At 40.3% G+C, this 22,234-nt stretch overlaps 1 protein-coding gene across 1 annotated transcript; it reads right to left on the reverse strand.

Moving 5' to 3' along the window:
• Positions 1-459: 459 nt before the first annotated feature.
• LOC135480700 (uncharacterized) lies at positions 460-4,537 on the reverse strand. Its single transcript, XM_064760603.1, has 2 exons — positions 4,435-4,537; positions 460-2,341 (listed from the first exon to the last, which is right to left on the reverse strand). Exons 1-2 carry the CDS (start codon positions 4,459-4,461, stop codon positions 1,448-1,450), a joined length of 921 nt encoding a protein of 306 aa, XP_064616673.1. The 5' UTR covers positions 4,462-4,537; the 3' UTR covers positions 460-1,447.
• Between the last annotated feature and the right edge of the window lie 17,697 nt (positions 4,538-22,234).

The raw sequence follows: 22,234 nt of genomic DNA on the forward strand, positions 1-22,234 counted from the left end.
CCAACAAGTATACACACATCTAACAACTCCTCGTTGTATAAAATTGCATGACGTACGTTATCAACCCATATGAACGCTTCACTGAGTGTTCTCTCTCGCCTCCTCCTGGATAATCTATGTATAAACAAAAGTGAGAAAATCTTGTCTGTGACCTTCAACAGTGGAAAAACAGTCACTCATTTATATATCTGATTGCTTTTTTAAGACCCAGAGTTTATTTGAGATCAATGCAGTTTTGTTAGTGAATGAATTCTTAATGTCGAAAGTTAATCTGCGACCTTCGGCATGTTAATGGCGAACGTTGCCACGTATGGCATACGACATGCTAACGGAAGGTAAGTATCTCACATGTAAGCTCACATCAGAGAACGCCAATGATTGCTTCTTGTCACAAATACAAGCAGCGGATCTTGAAAATTAGTTGTCCTTAAATGGAAGTGAACTTCAGCACTTGCTTCCCGGTATCCACAGTTAGGCCTACACGTACTGCGAGTAGCGGTTCTGGTAGCCGACAATGGCACGGTCTGATGCATCCTCGCGTTCTAATGTAAATTGTAGCAGATATACATTGACAAATGCCCGGTTTCCACCCACCATAATGCTGACCGCCGTCGTATAAGTGAAATATTCTTGAGTACGGCGTAAAACACCAATCAAATAAATAAATAAACACTGACAAATGGATAGTTAATTTAGTACGGTTACAGTGGAAGCACGACGTGGACAAGGACTTCATAGTTTCCTCTGCACTTAATGTTCTCTGGGAACACGGTGACAATAAACGGATGACAACGCTCCTGTCGCAGTTTACGCAATCTAACGGACAAGGGGCCGATTCCATAAAAATATATTTGACTTAAGTCAAAATTAAACATTTCATTACAGTGCTTAGAATTTTGTATTGCAAGTTTGAAGTTTGACACTTTAGGGTTATCATTAACGAGGTGGTAAAAGTTTAATATTTATCGTCCCGAAAATTAGGCTTTGAAGTCCAATCTCAAATGTTGACTTAAGTCAGAAATGGTTTTGTGTAATAAGCCCCAGTTGTCTTGCACCAGTACAGTGTGCACATCTGAAAGTGACATGGGAGTAGTTCGCCGAAGCGCAGGCCCCGGGCTCACGAAGCCATCTTAGACTTGATTCAAAATTTCAAATCACTTTAAAATTGTTATTTCTGATGTAACAAGGTCAAAATATTGCTCGACAACGAAAGACCTGGGTAAGTTATTGTACTACTATTTCAGTTAAAGTAACGGAAAGGGACAAATCAAATTTAATGATTAAAGTTATGACTCTAAGAACGCGGCGAGATCCTTGGCCCAGCAATCTATCTGGGGACTCCGGTTTCCTCCAACAATAAAACTGACCACAGTCGTTTAAGTGAAAAGTTCTTTAGTATGGCGTTAAAAAACGTACAACGAAATCCATTGAATTCTATGAGGGAATTTTAAACTGATTTGTTAAACAACCCCAACGTGTTAACCGCCTTAGATACTAATGCTCGATATTCCTGGAAAACTGGGAAATGACCACAGACAGCATTGACTAAATCAGCCGAAGTTTCGTACTCAGTACCATCCAGTTCTTTGGTATCATTTTCTACTAAAACAACCTTGTTGCGAATTGCGCAAGCACGTTGACCCGGAAACATTGTGCATCTAAAAATGGCATGGGATGTTGTGGCCGTGTAAGTTTCGAATACCCGGTCAAATTCTTCGTCTATCTCTTCAATGGAGAAAGGTTTTAGTTCAAAATCATAATATCGTTTCCACTCAGACTTGGCATCATTTGGTTCTAAAGACTTTACTAAGGAGTGTCTTTTATGTAAACGCAGCACTTTCCCGTTGGATTGCTTCACCAATTTATAGCACAAGAATGACTGGCAATATTCAGCAGATTCCAGGTCAAAGTTCAAATCGACCGCTTGGAATGTCGGGAAACCACAACCGGCATCCACAAGGAAGAGATCTCCGGGACTGGCGACATTTCGTGCGATGATGACCACATGGTTGTGTGGCTGAGAGACGGATGATTTCGTTAAATAGACATCGAATCCTAGCGCAGAGAGGAGTGCAAACATGAAGATATTCAGTTCATAACACAAGCCTCCTACACCACAACAGACATTCTCTTTCACAGTTACCCAATTTGGCCGATGTCTCCATTTCATTGGCACTGCGTGGAGAGTGATGGTTTGAATGGGAACTCTCGCGTGAAACGACGTTAATATTTTGTTCAAAAGATGCAAACCACGGACGTTGAGCAAGTTTGCAGCATCAGGAATATTGAGATTGCTGGAGATGTAATTCAAGGCTTCATCGCGTGACATTGCCATCATCACCTGTATAAAAATAAAAAAAATAATAAAAATAAAAAAATACATGTTTTAAAGAGATAACTTCCGATCACGTGAATACTCATGCTTAAGATAAGTAAGTGAATATATTTTTACTGCGGCCGATTTCTCAAGGTGATTTTGATTTTATTTATTTGATTAGTGTTTTACGCCGTACACTTATACGATAGCCGCCAGAATTCTGATGGGAGGAAACCGGGTAGAGCCCTGGGGAAACCCACGACCATTCCCGGGTTGCTGACAGTTCCATGGTGATTTTGACTTAAGATTATAAAAAAACTAAATATGCAGTTTGTTGTCAAATGGATTCAAATTTCGATAAATTCGATCTAATTAAACGTTTCGAATTTGACCCCATAACATTTCAGGTTTAATTTGCATCAACGGTAAAACCTAACATCGTTGAGTCAGCCCCAGTGCCGTGAAGTGGAGAAATTTTGGACAGGGATGCTATTTCTGTTGTCGTTAAGACGAATGTGTTTTCCGGTACAGCAGTGTACCTGATCGACTTGTCAAGTGGAGGAAGGGTTCAGCTTTGGTAAGCGCACACTTTCGTTTTCAATGACATAAAGTGAGAAGTATATCAATAACAAGACATGCATGAATATGTGTTTTTTTTAAGGAAATTGAATGAAGATTATCGCGTCAGTTTGAGGTGTTTATACACCTTGTAGTAGACCAAGGGGCCTTAGTCTACGATGGCGGAAAGGTACGAGTCTGTTATGTATGAAGGAATGATAAGTGTTGTTGTAGTTGTTTAACGCTGTACTCAAAAATTTCTCAGTCAGAAGACGACGAGGAGTCATTAGGTGTGCGTAAATATATTGTGTCTTCTTTGAATCAGGGCGAGTCCATCACTGAAGTATCGTACAGAAGACACCAGACATGACACTCTATCCAGTCGCATTGCACTGATAAAGGATCAACCGGTCATGTTTCCTTGCTCTAACCTCTCAGTGCTGAGCATCAAGCGAGCCAGCAATAAGCCTAAGTCTTTGGTATGTCTCAGCTTTGATCCCTTGGTCTACAGACTTCGAAGCGTACGCTTTAACTATTAGGCCAAGAAAGCGGTGACACCAGTATACGTAAAAGTGAGACAAAGGCCTACCTTTACATTACGTTTCATACTGTATTACTCTTATCATAGTATATACTGTTCAGTGCAATTGCTTAGTTTGTACGAAACTTGACCACAACATGGCCTTTTTCTTAAACTCAAAATAATTAATCTGTTAAAGGAGAAGAAAACTTAAAAACATGACACTATGGGCTGAAAAGAGCCAATTTTTTTTCTATCTGGCGATGCCTGCTGCATAAATTAACATATCAATTTTTTAGTGTAATGCCGAACCGGGTAAGCAGACAGTTGCTTTCCATGGTGCAGTTTATTATATTGTATTCTGGTATCAACCGCGATTATGCTGGTGATCTGCGAGTTTTCCGCAGCCAGGTGCTTTTTCATTGTTCTCATGATACTGTTTATTAAAGGTGATGGCAGCGAAACACTTTGAGTAACTATAGATAGATTGAGTGAGTGAGTGAGTGAGTGCTTGGGGTTTAACGTCGTACTTAACAAGTGCCTCCTTGTTGCAGAATGAATTTTCCACCGCTCTTTTGCATACTGTTGCTTCACTGAGACGACTACCGAAGGCAAGTAAGCCATTATACTGATTCGAGTCAACCAGTCGTTGCACTATCATGCTGAACGTGAGACTTTTAAAGTCTTAGGCGTGACTCGACCCAGAATTGACCCTGGATCTACCGCTCCACCTAAGCGGACGCACCACCAACTGTGCTATCGGGGCCGGTAAATAACTCTAGATCATTGACGTTTAATATATTACTACGAATATCACTGCAATCTTGTTTTTACTTTATACTACTTAGTTAATGTCGATTGTGCGTAAGGTGCTAATATATCGGCATTTACATGAACAGCTGGAATGCAACCATAACTGAAGAAAGTTTACATTAGGCCGTATTTCACCGGTGACGTGTGACAGTTTGTCGACTTCCACACTTTCGTTGCTGATCTGGTTTTCATATTTTAACAATTATTAACATTTTAACCTACTCACATTAAAAACCATACACGTTGGTTTCATTATTACATGGCATTTATAATGGTGGTTGAGTAAGGCTTGGGACTACCCGGCCCTTGACCAACGAGGTAGTGAGTTCAAATCCATCTCTCGCAGCTTCATCCCCGGCTTTAAGTCAGGAGGTTTGTCAGATACCTTGCAAAGGTAGATCGTTTACTCCGGACACTCGGGTTTAGTCCACCCATAAAACTGACCGCCTCGTTTAAGTAAAAAATACAACACAAATAAATAAAAAAAAATCAAATAAATAAGCCCCGGCCCTCACCGTTTGCCTGAGAACTCCAGATAAAACCCTGTTAGTTCATTTCTGTCCGAGTAGAATATACAGGGTGTCCCAGAAGTCGCGCACCATCCAGGTTGAGGTTGAATGCTTGAGCTACAGAGCGGTGTGTTGCCCCATTTCTTCCAAACATAAAAACCAATTCAACTCCTTCTTGTACTGTTAGTTTATTAGCCATAATTAACTCTGAAAGAGAAAAAAAAATTTAAAATCAGTATTAAATCTGAAACAGAGAAAAAAATGAAAATCAGGATGGTGCAAGACTTCTGGGATACCCTGTACATTAATTTATCTGATTTATTTTTTTGTAATATTGTGACGACAGTGACAGTTGGCAAGTTATAACACGCAACCGATGAAATACGTCCTCGTTGTCAGTTTACCTCAGTTATGGTTTTATTCTAACTGTTCATATAAATGCTTTAACAGTAGCAATTTATATCCCCCTAATATCACGGCTTAAGCAGTGTTAGGCAGTAAAAATGCAGAGATATTAACTGCGATTTATTACACGTTACTGGTCCAGAATGACTCAAATTGCTGTGGTGTCATTAATAAATTTCGTATATTTATTATTGGATTTATACGACGACGGCCAGCTAATGGTACTAGTACACCTTCTCAGAGGAAGCCAGTAAGACTACATAGTTCGAGGAAGATACCCACCGACCACCCAGTTGGCACAGACTATAAACAGCTCGTAATACTATATTAACATGTATTTTAGGTCACACATAAATGATCAATACTCACCGCTACATGCTAGCAGAAGCAATACAAATCGCATTAAGCACGACACGTCATATACTATATCACGGTACAATGAAGTAATGAATCGCCAGCACGTGGAATCCTATGCACGTAATATTCGCGAAGCCTTACCTTGTGCGATTATACAACACAGAAATAATGGCCCCACTGGACTAGAGTTGCTATACGTTTGGCCGACTGTAAATCTCGCGGTGAATTGTGAGACAACACTTTATTTCAAATAAGTGGTTGTAGCCAGTTTCCAATTTTAAGTTATGTATAATTTCCATTCCCCACTCCCTCTGCTTGTGATGTCGTGATGACAATATAAGTAGTCGGCGGCACTCGTATGGCTGTTTACGTGCCAGAACGCTCGTTAAGCATTTGTACCTCACAAGTGGGAAAGTTTGTTATTAGTTTGCCACAGGTACCCCAGTTTATTGCACCCAGAGGAAGAATCGTATAAATGACAAAATAAATTAGGAAATAATTAATTCAATGTTATATTTACATCGGGATAAAATAAGTCAATATATACACCCCTTGGCACCTCCTCAAAACACACACACACACACACGGGCCGTTTTATTTGGTAATACTCAAAAGACTCATACTGACGAAAACAATTCGTTTTGTTAGAAAAAGAAATACTTAAGATTTGTTGGAGGATGGTTAACCACAGTGTGGACTTTTTGGACCACATGGCACAAGTTGAAGTACACTGACGTCATCACTTCTTTTCAGCCACATTAAACACTTTCTCTCATTTTTATATTTCTACGTTCTACATAATTACACACGTAGTATTACACCCGCATTGTATTTAATGTGGATATATAACAGTTAACGCATGTTTCATAAGACTGAAAACGAACTGTGCCGTCCCCGTGCTCAACGGACTGATAAATATCCACCAAAAGGTGCACCAAACTTGATTATTATTTCTTTTTTGCATTTTTTTTTTCACTAAAAAAAACCATCAAACGCCCATTTGGAATCTACAGGTAGTCGATTTTCAGATGAGTACTTTAAAATGCAAGTACATATCACATGAAAGATCATTAAACACTGTATGACAAAGTACTTCCATTGATTTATTGCGACTTGTTCCAACGGATTATATAAAATAGTTTTAAAACATCAGATGCCACGATCGTCTGTACAGTGACCTTGACCGTTTAAATGACGTCACATCCATATTTTTTGCATGAAACGGCCCGTTTTAACGTCCATTCGGCCAATGCATTCGCAGATCTGTATGAAAATGCATTTCGAATGACGAAATCTGGCTGTCTATGAGTGCTGAGAGACAAAAAACGTTATGTGACGTGACTGATTCAAATGTAGTCAAAGGCCATCGTAAAATTCAACGCTTCAAAAGCATTTAACTGGGCTGAATATGGCTAATATGGCTTCAGGTCATATATTTAAATCAATCAGTCATCCATTCAATTATTCATACAAGTGTTGCCTAGTCCACACATGAGAATCTGTGACCAAAGGTATCACTGCCCGAAGGCTGATAGCGTTGGTAGTATTTCTCACTAAACCCATTATTGCCAAACTGACATTCAAATGCTGACATTAAACATCTGAATTTGGGTTGACCTTATACTTAAATGTCGAAGCTCTCCTACTTGCCTCTTCTATCTTCTACTTCATGCCTTGTGCGGAGCAATATAATACAAAAATGCAATAATTTGTTCTCTGCTCTTTACTTTTGTATTTGAGAAAGAGTTGAAGCAATATTCAACTACCAATAATTGATGTACTTAATTGATTGGTATAGTACACCGTACTCGAGAATATTTCACTTATACGACAGCGGCCAGTATTATGGTGGCGCGACGGGGAGGGGGGGGGGGGATCGACTGAGCCCGGGGAAAAATCCACGACAATCTGCAAGTTACTGACAAACCTTCCCACGAACGTCAGTAGAGGAAAACAGCATTTGATGTCGTCAATGACGTCACAAAACTATTTCTCCGCCTTTGTCAGAATAAAATTCTTGTGAACTCATGTACTGTCTTAATGTGAACGACAAAGTTAAATGAAACTAAATGAGAGCGTTGTGACATCAGTGACGACATACTGCAGGTAGGCTGCTGCTGACCCAGTTTATTAATGGTTAGAGGTTTAATTTACATTTGGTATTTGTCTCCCTTTCACATACGATAAATTTGTGGACAAAGTTTCAGAGGCCCACATAATTTTATATGTAAATAATGTCAATGCACTTGACTGCGGTTTGGATGCTGTAATTATTACATTTTCCTCTCAATTTCGTTTGTGTTTATAGCCGTTCACAATACATCTTTTATTTATAAAATGTGCCATGCACGGATTCGAACCTGTGCCCCCCGACTCACTGAATCAAGGACTAGAGAATTTTATCACAAATCTTTGTGCAACAGTTTGGTCAGTGACCTTAGATTTAGAATAGGTTTTGGTTGCATATGCACGAATTTCTAAACTGAGCTTTCATTTTTTCAGAGCAGTTATTTTCGATTAATTCGCCACCATTTTGCATATGTGTATCACTGGCAAACCAAAAATAATCTTCACTCAAATTAGAGTGAATTCTTTTTAATCTCAGCTCTCCAATTTTCTCCAGCAACCCACAGCTTTCTTGACCAAAGACGAGTTCGCTCTGAATACTGGAAACGTGTTACAAATGGCTTCCACGAGACTGTCGTCTGTGTCATATCTTTGATCTTCTAATTTTCGATCATGGTTTTCTTTCAGTATGATATCATTTCGCAGTGCGCATGCTTTTTGATCCGAAAACAGTGTGCATCTCAGAACTCTGTGAGAGGAAGTAGACGAAGGATTTTGAAAGACCTGGTCAAAACATTTGTTTATATCCTCTAACGTCTGTGGTTTTAACTCGAAATCGTAGTATCTCTTCCACATCCCCTGCGGCGACTCATGTATCTCGTCATTCTGGCCAGTTTCACGAGATAAATGCAGGCGTAATATTTTTCCATCTTTTTTCACAAACTTGTAACGCAGGAATGACTGATGATATTCCACTGATTCCTTTTCGAAGTTCAAATCAACTGCTTCGAATGTCGGGAAGCCACATCCGGCGTCGATCAAAAACAAATCTCCCTGACTGGCGACATTTCGGGCGATCGCCACGACGTGGTTATCGGGAAGTCTGACAGAAGACCTCACAAGAAAAACATCGTAATGCAGTCCACGGAGAAGGGCAAACATGAAGACGTTTAACTCATAGCAAAGCCCACCAAATCCACTCATGACATTCTCTCGTACTCGGGACCAACCTGGACGAAACCTGTCGGTGTGAGGCAAGACGTGAAGGGTAATCGATTGAATCGGAACTCGTTGATGATAGGAACTGATTATGTCGTTCAGAAGTTGAAGCGGAGCGGTTTGAAGCCTATTTTCGGCGTTTTCAACACAGAGATTTTCCTTAACATACTTGAAACATTCGTCTTGCGACAACAACGGCTCCGAGTTTGATTCCATCGAGACAGTCTCTTAAACTGGAACGAAAGAGTTAAGATAAAGATCATTTACTCTGATTATTTATTAGTCTGTTTGACTCCTGTCATTTTAAGGCCGTACTCATTTATTTCGCGTTAAACCCCAAGCACTCACTCACTGATTTATTTCTCTAAGCTGCTCATGGTGGCACAGAGATGATAACCGCTCGTGTGACCGTGCAGTGTCCGTATTCATAAACAGTTTTAAGTTTTAAGAATTAATACTTCAATAATATTGAAATCATTCCCCTCAAATAAAATACGTAAATATGTGCTTATAAAATCCTTACCACAATACTTACAGAAGAAAATTCTTATAAATTAAGTGCGTGTTCTTTGCTAACAGCAGGGCTTTTCAGAAACAAAGATACATTTGGTACAACGAGTTGTCACGTGAGCTTCATTATATTCGTCCTTATACCCTTGCTTAAAAGTTAAGTGTTTTTATTATAATAAAAATTGAAAAAATAACAGTATTAAAGTTTTTCCTCAAATCTTTACGGGCCCAGTTATGTGAAATACGTGCCCAGTTATGTGGAATACGGGCCCAGTTGTCTTCCACCAATATGGTGTACACAGCTGTAGGCCTACGTTACATTTGGGGAAGTGAGAGAGACTTTAGTTTAGGCTACTTGTGCCAGTTGTTCAAAACTGTGATTAACCGTAATGATGTTATACAGTGTCACCAGTTCCCTTCCCCACCCTCCCCCCCACCCAAAAAGCCATATTAATTTGGTTATCTGACTTCGATTCCCAGGGCAAACATACCACGGCCACAATTGTAACATGTGTCCTGTTTAGAATGGGACTTGAATAGGCATGGTTTTATGTATATAGGCCTATGTATGTAGGCCTGTGTAGGGGTTATATCTGCATGTAGACCTATGTATGTATGTATGTATGTATGTATGCAAGTAAGTACGTACGTGTATATGTATGCTTGCATGGGGCACCGGTAATCGTACTCTGCAATTTTTAAGTCTTATGAAGACGAAGAATCACGTGGTGTGTGTACATATACTGTGTCTTCTTGTGACAGACCATGCCGCCTAAATGCTACCGCTACTGAAGTATCATGCCGAAGACATCAGACATGACACTCCACCCAGTCACTCTATAGGCAGGCCTACTGACACCGGGCCAACCAGTATTGTTTCCTAGCTCTAACGTCTCAGTACAAGGCACCAAGCGGGGCTGCAACAAGTACCATGTGTCTTTATCCCTGGTCTCCCTACTTCGAGGCGAGCGCTCTAGGAATAGGTCATCGAAACGGGCTCCGACACGGATGGACAGTTACCGTTGCAACAACAACGGCAGTGGCCGATATCATATAAGTAATAGAAACGCACCTTGGCTTCTTTAAGTGAATAAGCAGCGGCTTTGTGAAAACACCAGCATTCCTGGCTATCCGGATGTCTGGGAACTGGTTACTTTAAGCGGCTAATTGTACTTACAACGCATTCACGATGTGCTCTGTCTAGAAGTTACCTTTAGTCAAGCAAGTGCAAAGGGAAATAAGCCACATACCATCGTCTCTGACATGGATTATCTCCCTTTATCTCGATTTAAAGGGCAAGTAAAATATTACGGGACAAATTACCTGTCAGTTCGATCTTGCTGTGAAGTGTAAAACGAGGGGATAAAACGTTTTCTTTTGCGTTGTGTCCATACCTCCACTTCCAAACTCACACGCCCAAGAACTTTTGTCATTCACTGTATTGGCTGATATACTTAAATATATAGCTTAAAGGAGAAGACCGCACTTATAAGATTGAGCACCATTAGAGAGGTCTCTAAACAATTTGTTTTTGTTTTTAATTGCTTTTTTATCATTTAATGAAATTCAAGCAAATGTTCAAAGTGTGAAGTGGCATTTTATGTAGGCGATACTGACAGCGTTACATCAGTTTTTCGCTTACAGGCGAATGTTTTGGGAACCGTATTGCAGAAATTTTTTCTATAATCGATCGATGATTTCCGCAGTTTATCGTTCGTTGAAGGCGTCTTTGTCTTCTATCAATGTGGTGTGCATAATGTACATCACATGTGGGGAAATTTGTCAGCAAAATTCCCCCCCCTCCCCAGGGGAACTAAATGCCACACTATGAGTGAAACATTCTTGAGTACGGCATCAAACACCAATGAAATAAATTTAAATGAATTGATCTTTTAAATGTTAAGGTTATATTTAGGTGATCTAATTTAGACATTACCACTCGAGTTTTGAACAGATTTTATAGCATGTCTTGGCGTTGCAGCCTCATAACATCTTTTATCATATACCCACCTGATACAGAGCCCCCTGATATAGATGTACGTCGTCATTTTTTTTGTGTCGTCTGCTTCGTGATTTTTGGCGTCAAATTACATTCCGCAACGATGATAGCCGTCGATGTCAAACTATATGACTGTCTGGCAGAGGCGTACAAAGTCTACAAGGACCACAGGCCACCGAAAATGTGAACAGCCGACAATCCATTTTACCTCGGCATCAATTACAAAAGAAAAGCTTGCAGTAATGTATGGTACAAATGCCAACCAATGGGAGAGCACACCCTAAAATCAATTATGAAAACCATGGCAAAACGATCGAACTTACCTGGCCGTTTTACAAACCACAGTGCCCGCAAAACAACATGTAACCGTCTCCTTCATGCTGGCGTAGCTCCCACGGCTATTATGCAACTCACTGGCCACAAAAATGTTGCGAGTATAAATAATTACGCTGTTTTTTTTTCTCATGGTATGCAGGAAAAGATGAGCCACATCATTTCAAATGCACCAGTCACACAGCCTTCCGCTGCGAGCGCAACTCTTCCTCCCCAACCTGGTACATCCACAGAAATTGATGCAGCTGTCCCATCATCTTCTACAGTACAGAATGATCTGTTTGTTTTACAGAATTTCACACACAATGTAAACCATGCCACTAGAACATGTACAACTGCCAGTATTTTCCAGGGTGCATCCTTCTCAAATTGCACTTTCCACCTCAATTTCTGCCACGGATCAGCTGCTCACTAACTTTGTTGACAAACTCTTTCAAGAACTCACAGAGACTTCAGCAAATTTAAAGAACTTTCAGTCATCCACATGCAATTAAATCACTTCTTCACTTCTAAAATTGGTGGTTGACCTGATTTTTTTAGCTCACTTTACAGCTGCTATACTCAATTTCAGAATGTCACTTGTTAAGTTTGAGATGATGTTTACATAAACGTTACAGTTCTTGCATTCAGATAGCATCTGTGTTTTGAAAAGCCAGCTATACTTACTTGATGCTGCATAAATAATATTTCCACGCTTTTTCAAGTCTTTGTTTAATTTTATTTTATGTTTTTATTTATTTATTTATTTTTTAAACCACTGTTTGTATCTTCTGCGAGTGGTCAACTATTTTGAAATATGCTATATTTAGGACGAAATCCATGTGCGCGTAATAGTTTGTGAACGTCATGAAGGCCTGTGCACTGCCAGACACTATACGCTAAGCAAAGTAGTCAAAGTAAGCAAAGAAATATCTGGATTTTATGTCCCCAAAGTATTGTCAATAGAAGGTATATGATAAATAGATTATCAGCCCTGCGGGATCGGTCGATACGGCGACGCAAACGCAGATAACTTCAGCAGATACGACGATGCAGATCAGCACAGTGTGATGATAATCTCTATTTAAATGTACTATAAACCATTGTTCTGAAGTAATGAATGCGCCATAATGAAGAACTATTCATTCACTTGAAATGGTTTATACTGTTGGAGGAAGCCATGCAAAGCCCATACTCAGAGAAGTATGACTAAACGGGTTATCACACTTTACATTGGAAGGCTTCTTCTTTTGTGTGAGTTGTGATATGTGAAGCTAGATTTGTCTTGTGACTTCATCTGTTATCACACTTTACATTGGAACGCTTCTTCTTTTTGTGTGTGTTTTCATGTGTTTAGCTAGATTTGTCTTGTGACTTCATCTGTTGTCACACTTTACATTGGAACGCTTCTTCTTTTTGTGTGTGTTCTCATGTGTTTAGCTAGATTTGTCTTGTGACTACATCTGTTATCACACTTTACATTAAAACGCATCTTCTTTTTGTGTGTGTTTTCATGTGTTTAGCTAGATTTGTCTTGTGACTTCATCTGTTGTCACACTTTACATTGGAACGCTTCTTCTTTTTGTGTGTGTTCTCATGTGTTTAGCTAGATTTGTCTTGTGACTTCATCTGTTATCACACTTTACATTGGAACGCTTCTTCTTTTTGTGTGTGTTTTCATGTGTTTAGCTAGATTTGTCTTGTGACTACATCTGTTATCACACTTTACATTAAAACGCATCTTTTTTTGTGTGTGTTTTCATGTGTTTAGCTAGATTTGTCTTGTGACTACATCTGTTATCACACTTTACATCGAAAAGTTTCTCCTTTTTGTGTGAGTTCCGATGTGTGTGGATAGACTGGCCTTCGCACTACATCTGTTATCACACTTTACATTGGAAAGCTTTTCCTTTTGTGTGAGTTCTGTGGTGTGTAGCTAAATTTGTCTTCAGAATGTATCTTTTGTCACACTTTGTACATCTGAAGGGTTTCTCACCAGTGTGAGTTTTGATATGGAGGGTCAGATAACTCCTCTGAATACACCTATAATCACACCAGGTATATCTGAGTGCTTTCTCACAAGTGTTAGTTAAAATGGCTCTTGTTGCTTCCTCGCTTGGGGCTCAGCACTGAGAGGTTAGAACCAGGAAACGTGATTAGTTGGCCCGGTGTCAGTACGGAATTTGCTTTAATACTTTAACAATTGACAATCTGCAGTGTGAAAACTTCTTTTTGTCATGTGTCACAAAATCTAAATGTCGTTTGACCATGTGTCTGCGTTTCACACCATTGTGGTTTACTTCGAGCTGTGTCTCTATAAAATTGTATGTTGCTGTTAGTTCTAATCCACTCTATGCTGTCTTCCTCTCCGGCTGTACGTGGAAGGTCTACCAGCAACCTGAGGATAGTCTTGGGTTTCCCCCGGGCTCTGTCCGTTTCCTCCCACAATAATGCTGGCCGCCGTCGTAAAAATGAAATTTTCTTGAGTACGGAGTAAAACACCTATGAAATAAATAAATGAAAAAATCTGCCCCGGAACTTAGTTTACTTCAGATAGTGTGCCCATTGACATTGTGTACCGTTTCTACATGTAAAGGCCTAGTCTGTTTTTGGAATGGCTCACACTGTGTGTCTGTATAGTTGCCTGTCTGTCTGCTTTTCCAAACCTCCTATATTCTATTCCGCGGTGTATTTTAATACCGCTTTGAATGCTTACACGAAATCTTACGCATTGTTTGCTGTGGATGTCTACTTTGTCTTACTGAACAAGCTGAATATCACGTCATGTTTCCATGTACACGCAGTACCCCAGGAGCCTCTCACCAATGCGTTCATTGAGAGTTCAAGTCCAGCTCATGCTGGCTTCCTCTCTGGCCGTAAGTGGGATGGTCTGTCAGCAACGTGCGGATGGTCGTGGGTTTCCCTCGTGCTCTGCCTGGTTTCCTCCCACCATAATGATGGCCGCCGTCGAATAACTGAAATATTCCTGAGTACGGCGTAAAACACCAATCAAATCAAATCAAAATTTAGCCAGCTGTCTGTATTCAGCTGTCTGTAAAATCAGTTATACTCGCAGTGACACGTAACAACACAATCTCTACACATCGATATGTATATATCGATATGTGGGAAGTTCATATTCTTGCAAAGAAAATGAAGTTAGAACACTTTCTTAAATTTATAATGTTAAACTCCATAAGCTTTGTTTCGACACCAAGCAGTCCTTGCCTGGCATAATTATACAGATACCAGTGGCATGCTTGATATTGGGCAGAGTTCAATATGTTTTGACAAAGGACGACACCAGTTATCTAAAGTGCTATATTTATTTATTTGATTGGTGTTTTTACGCTGTACTCAAGAATACTTCAGCTATACGACAGCGGCCAGTATTATGGTGGGAGGGAATCGGGCAGAGCGCGGGGGGCTCATGGGTTGCGCTAGCGACCGCTAGACGCTGCGCTAGCTCGCTAACCAACTGGGCGACAGTTGCATGTTATGAAATTCTGTTATAAAACCGAAAACAATGGAGTATATTCACTGAGGCAGGAGTGTAGCTGTGTCATTATGAGTTCTAAATGCATGTTGGTGCAGCTATTGTAAAACAAATTACTGTCCTCGCCCATTGCTCTGCATGTTACTTATTTCTGAATTAGTATGACGTAACCCGAGACAATGAGATCTTGGTGTTGAAACCAGGCTTATGAAGTTAACATAATGCATTACAAAAAGTATTATAACTGCATTTTTGTTGTGTTTTTGTGTGTGGCTTGTGTAGTAACGTGTCACTGAAGAAAGGCAATTTTCGTAGAGAGTGATTTTATAGACAGCTGAATAAAAGCGACTGGCTAAAAAGAGACTACAATAGAATAAATTTTTTTCCTCCACCTCTACGAAAATGTTGGATTTGACGTCATTAAAGATTTTATTTTTATGAGGGTATTGACCTCGATTTTTTGGTATGCAATTGCCCTAAACTGAGGTCACATCAAATGGGCCAACATGACCTACATAGAGCAAGAGTGAGGTCCATATCCACTTGTGTTTTAGCCTGGATTAACCGGATACTTATCACGTCCATTGAAATAAGCATTCCATAAAGTGATCTGTTTACACGAATATCTTGGTACCACAAATGTAGCAATGTTCTTGGTGTATTCTTACATAAATTCCATAACGCCCTGTACTGTTTGTGAGTCTTTATGTTTTTAACGCTGACAAGTGTCGAATGGAACAAAGAAACAGAGACATAAAATGTCAGCTCATTGCACAAACGGGGGGTGGGGGGTGGTGTACTGGGAGTGATGAGGATCGTTCTCCATTTGTTAGAGGGATTCCCCACGGCATGCGACCAACTCGTCACACGCACGTGTGTGTGTATCACAATCAAATGGGAGTTTAACCTACTCACATAACCTCTAATGCTCTGAATGAGCTATATGTTGCCATTACGACGCGCACCTCCCGGACGTTTTACTGGTATAGGTACAACTATAAATGGCATATAATACTGTCCTGGAACACTTTAGGTTCCATTCATCTATTTCATATCCAATTAAATGCCATCTGAATCCAAATACAGTAACATACAAAACATGTATTTCTTTCTGCCCCTTGCATAGCATTTCAGCTCTGTTTTGTTGCTGGTCTTTGGTGTGCACCCTAATGTGTAGTCAACCTTATCCCAAACAGCCTTTGAATACCTAAATTGCAAGTTCGCTACCTATTTCCGGTGTCTGCCTTTATAAATGGCGCATACCGATGAAATTCACATCATTAAGTGATTTACGGTAAACGATTGCTGATCAAGGTAGCATTTAGAAGAACCATGTGCATGGCACTGGCTGTTAGAGGTTAGAGCAAGGAAACGTGACTGGTTGGTCTGGTGTCAGTGTAATTGGGTGGGGTGTAATTGGGTGGGGTGTCATGTCTGAAGTGATGACACTTCAGAGGCGGCAGCACTTTGGCAACATGGACTCGCCCTGCCTCATGAGGACACAGTATATATATACACACACCTAATGATTCCTCGTCGTCATATGACTGAAAAATTGTCAAGTACGATGTTAAACCCCAAGCATGCAAACGTTCATTCAATCTTTCACACGGAATTGGATGTAGCTTGGTGAGTAACCAATGCGGTGGATTTGAATTCAAGTTCAGTTTAAGCCGGTCAGCTCTCCGATCGCATGTACGTGTGAAGGTCTGCCTCCAGTCATTATAATGATGGCCGCCGGGTTAAACAGTATTATTTATTGTGAATGAAATTTTAATCATGACATTAACTCTGTTCGTTTATATCATTTTATTATGGCTACTGAGTTTTTCTATGGACTGCAGTAAGCATTTAAAGGCTACTTTTCCTTGTTTTGAAATCCCCAGTCTTTCTGCATACATTGCTTGTGGCTGCCGTGTTGAATGGAGCAGTTCTCACCTCAGTGATTCGACGTGTGTCCTCCGTGATTGACCCTCGCGCTGAGAGTAAGGTGGCCTACGGGTATGAGGGAAGCAGCGAAGAGAAGCCAATGTTATTGTCACATGATGAACGTTACTCACGTCAGCAGAGATTAATAGACTCTTTTCAAAAAAAATCAGCCGTGCGTGTATTTGCTTATTTATTTGATTTGTATTTTACGACATACTCAAGAATATTTCACTTATACGACGGCTGCCAGCGTTATGGTGGGAAAAACCGGGTAGAAACTGGGGGAAAACCCACGACTATCCACAGGCTGCTGGCAGACCTTCCCATGTACGGCCGGAAAGGAATTCAACATGAGCTGAAAGTGAACTCACCGCGACCACATTTACTGGCCGTGCCTATAAGATGCATTAAATTTTAGTTTATTAGACAAATGTTGAACACATCTTCCACGTCAGCATTGCCCAATTTGCATGTGCAATGTGTATAGAGATTCCTTCCTGTATGGTTACAATATACAGTATGTCACAAACTATTTCATAGGCACTAAACCTTTCTGAGGAATGTAGGTTTTGGTTTATTTATTTACTACCTATAAAATTGCATGCGATACGTTTTTAGATATGGTTAGAGGAAACCGTAATGTCCAGTATAAACCACCGATCTATGGCAAATTACTCTGGAAATGTCCCCATGTGCTACGCAGAGACATGTACACCATATTGGAGGAGTACAAATGGTTTTTAACTACTGCAACATATGAACGTCGTCCAGAGCTTATTGTCAAAAAGGCCAGTGACAGCGAGGGAATCTGAAAATTTCCTGTCCCATCAGGATTTGGACCCTCACTTCTTTTATTCCAGCGTTGTAAAAGCAAGGCATTTCCAATCATCAGGCCACAGCCCCTCTCCCCCCCCCCCCCTGTGGGTTTTGAGTACTGACACTAAGCACTTTTGGAGAACACATGGATGAAAATTTTCTGTACAAACCCATTATGTGGAAGGCACTTGCCCTTTATGAGACAGGAACCGTTTTGCTGTAATTAAGCCCTTTCGGTGTTGTGAAGTGTGATGTAGAAAGGCAAGATAGTTACCCGGGGGTTACTAGAGAAGATGTTCACATTTCCCCTACGCCAAGATCAACTGTCTTGCAGGCAGGTGACGTTGAAAAAAATTAAGGCGTCATCATTGTCTAATTTGCAAGGACATTTTTGCGATACTGGACACTGGTACATTTGGCAATACACGAAGCAAATATGACGTCAATCAGAGGAGCGGGTGCGGGGTAGGACAGACATGCATCAAACAGAGACTCTGCCCCTTTAGAATTCTGCTCTCTCGATGTTTGTGAGGCCTTGGTGAAGATAAGAGGCTAAGTCTAAGTGCGAATGCAGTAAATTACTTATCCCAATAAATTCTAGGCGTTGTGTGCTAACGATACAACGTCTAAATCATTAGGCTATTGATTAGTCTGATTATATGTGTACATGCATAATTTTTAGAAGCCTCAACGTTTTATTGATACCCTCTCTCTTGCCTGATAACCCTTGGCTTTTCCAGAAGACCTACTGCATACAAATAAACTGTTGCCTTCAGGGTGAAAATTTAACTTGAGACACAGTAATTAATTTAAGATTTAAAGTTTTTTTCCAAAGAGTCAGCCACTCATAATAAGAGTATCCATATATACGAGATTTGACAAATTTGTGCTTGACTGTAGTTTTATTCCAACACTTTCACTATTTCCGATACGTATACATGTAATTGCTCTGTAAGACAGTGCTATAGGCTAAAACATACATCCGCAGCATTCACCATTTTCTATATATTAAGTGTTTTATGGAATGTAACCAGTAGGCCAACAGTGAAATCCTGATCTGCATTTAATACACGCATGTGTTCATAACTATTTCCATTTTTTTTCACAAATATTCCTTCTTAATTAAGAAAACACATTTTCCTTGTGAAAAGTAAAACAACATAGTCTATAATTATTAAAATTCCAAAGTTTAGAGAATTTCCCTTTAGTCTAACATCGTCATGGTTGAAATATTTTTCCGAAATAATTAAGATAATATCAAAAATTATGAATTTATTCATCTACTGATCCTTCATGAATTCTTTTTCTTCTGTGATGGTAGACATTTTCCGTTTATAACTAAAATGTACTTAGTATTTCAGTAACACTTCAGCTTCATAAATACATGGGGCGCCTCTTTGGCTCAGTCGGTTAGAGCGCTAGCGCAGCGTAATGACCCAGGAGTCTCTCACCAATGCGGTCGCTGTGAGCTCAAGTCCAGCTCATGCTGGCTTCCTCTCCGGCCGTACGTGGGAAGGTCTGCCAGCATGGTCGTGGGTTTCCCCTGGGCGCCGCCCGGTTTCCTCCTACCATAATGCTGGCCGCCCTCGTATAAGTGAAATATTCTTGAGTGCGGCGTAAAACACTAATGAAATAAATAAATAAATAAATCATAAATACAAACTGAAAACATTTCAATCCTTTGTGATATTCAATAACCTCTCTGATCTGCAACATTGAAATTTCTGTGATTTTTCTACATTTTAAACTTTTTGACCTGACATAATGGTCTGCTGATCAAATGTAATAATTTTACAGTACAATCAAACAGCATAAAGTACATTTGTTAGACGGTTGTATGCAATATCTAGGTCCATCTTTTTCTTAGTTTTGTTGTATTTCTAAATTTGATGACCCGCGTGTAATCTATTATCTTTCTGATTTAAGGGTAATTGCCTGGTGTGTTTATCCAAAATGACGATAAAAATGTCTTTTTTACGGAAGAAGATGACTGATGTCTGACATTTATTTTTTGTCGGTGATGAACAAAAACATTTTATTTATTGTTGTTGTTGGCCTACCTACACCGCTTAAACTGTGACCGACTCACTCCAAGTGGTCAAACAATAAGTAAATGAATAAATCACGCGCCCTATGCTGCACTGAAATATCACTACCAAAGAATATATATATATATATATATATATATATATATATATATATATATATAATATATATATATATATATATATATATATATCGCGGCCAACACGTAAAATGAAATTGTAGAAGTAGTTTACCTTTTTGAGTAGCCCAGTGATATGGCCCACTGAGTGGCGCTCTGCTGTGAGGCCAATTGATGAGCTTCCCGTTTAAGTGTTGATTGGTTTGCTGACAGTCAGTGGTGTTACCAGTCCACATGCTCAAGTGCCCGACTCTAAATGTTAGACAAAGTCACATACAATACAGAACGCTTCCGTAACATTTCTACTGAGATTTTTTCCGAGCACATGAGCAACCAAGTTGTAGCGTCGTGCCTAGAACTTTGTTGAAGGTAGGAATATTTTCGTGGAAGGTTTTTCATATTCAGAACAGTCAAAACGATGTATGTACTCAACAATAAAGGAAGGAAACGGGCAATCCCGATTCGAGCGTAGGTTGGAATGTAAATTATTTGAAACGTTGTTCGAACTGTGCTCTGGTTGCAAGTGTAATTTGGATACATCTTGTTTTCGTAAGTAGGAACTTGATTCAAATTCAGCAAGAGTTAAATAGAGCGTTTTTGCTCGAGACGGTCACTTCTGCCAGAACTTTTTCACTTGCCAAGACTGTAATCAAGGTAGACAACTCTGTCTATGTGTCTGTTTTCTCACGTGTGTTACCTGTATCCTACCGACAGCCAAGGTAAGCCTGTAAGTGGAATAAGCGTTGAACAACAGTAAAATGGATAATTACATTTCTAGTAAGGTGATACGCTCGACAGGTCATATACGAGGTGTGAGGATTGCAAATAGAGCCTTCATGAGGGATTGGGAGCGGGCCCTGATTGCGTGGATAAAGTACTTACCTTTCCATCGATCGGTCACAAAACACGAAGGTTCAATACCATTCGCTGTCAGAGAACTTTTTTTATGTTTTTTTCTACTGTCATTGCTGTCAAGACATTGCAAGAAGTTATATATTTTTTATTTATTTGATCGGTGTTTTACGCCGTACTGAAAGAATGTTTCATTTATACGACGGCGGCCAGCATTATGGTGGGTGGAAACCAGGCAAAGCCCCGGGGGAAACCCACGGCCATTCGCAGGCTGCTGCCAGACCTTCCCACTTACGCCCGGAGAGGAAGCCAGCATGGACTTGAACTCACAGCGACCGCATTGGTGAGTGGCTCCTGGGTCATTACGCTGCGTTAGCGCGCTAACTGATTGAGCCACGGAGGCCCCACATTGCAAGAAGAGTTCGATGGAGCTCTCTTATCTGATCACCGTGGTTCAGTTGGTTATCGCGCCAGCGCAGCGTAATGACCCAGGAGTCTCTCACCAATGCGGTCGCTGTGAATTCAAGTCCAGCTCATGCTGGCTTCCTCTCCGGCTGTACGTGAGAAGGTCTGCCAGCATGGTCGTGGGTTTCCCCTGGGCGCCGCCCGGTTTCCTCCTACCATAATGCTGGCCGCCCTCGTATAAGTGAAATATTCTTGAGTGCGGCGTAAAACACTAATGAAATAAATAAATAAATAAATAAATAAATGTCTGATCACTGGCAACTCCTGAGCTATTGCCAGTATGTGACACGTAAAGTCACACGTATGTGACACGAGGAAAACGCCATTAGTCAGTGACGAGGAAAACACCAGTCACTCCATATATCTTTACCTCACACGTGGGAAAGTTGCTCAGCGACTCGCAGAAAGTCGGTGGTTTCTTTCAGTCATGAATAACGGACCGCCACCGTGTAGTTAACAAATCCCTCATTATGGTGTTTAACACAAACAATAATAGTTGAATTCATTTCACAATTTATTGGGCCTAAATGAGTTCTCATTGAGTCCTCTGTGCTCTGAATTGCACAGAGTATTATCACTAGGGGGGCCTCCGGGGCTCAGTTGGTTAGCGCGCTAGCGCAGCGTAATGACCCAGGAGTCTCTCACCAATGCGGTCGCTGTGAGTTCAAGTCCAGCTCATGCTGGCTTCCTCTCCGGCAGCCTGCTGATGGTCGTGGGTTTCCCCTGGACTCTCTCCGGTTTCCTCCTACCATAATGCTGGCCGCCGTTGAATAAGTGAAATATTCTTGAATACGGCGTAAAACACCAACCAAATAAATACATAAATAAATCTTATCACTAAGCTTGTTTTAAAACGAACGAACCGGTACATATATACAGAAAAACAATTTATCCCAATATGTATGGATATATGTGTGGCGATAAAAA

The sequence above is a fragment of the Liolophura sinensis genome, chromosome 13, assembly GCF_032854445.1.
Source record: "Liolophura sinensis isolate JHLJ2023 chromosome 13, CUHK_Ljap_v2, whole genome shotgun sequence".
Lineage (NCBI taxonomy): Eukaryota > Metazoa > Mollusca > Polyplacophora > Chitonida > Chitonidae > Liolophura > Liolophura sinensis.

Bases quoted from the DNA above. Each gene is read 5' to 3' on its own strand.
- LOC135480700 (XM_064760603.1), bottom strand. From the start codon at position 4,461: ATGAAACCAACGTGTATGGTTTTTAAT. The intron at 2,342-4,434 runs GTGAGTAGGTTA...ATTTTTATACAG, and splicing joins CAACGTGTATGGTTTTTAAT to GTGATGATGGCAATGTCACG.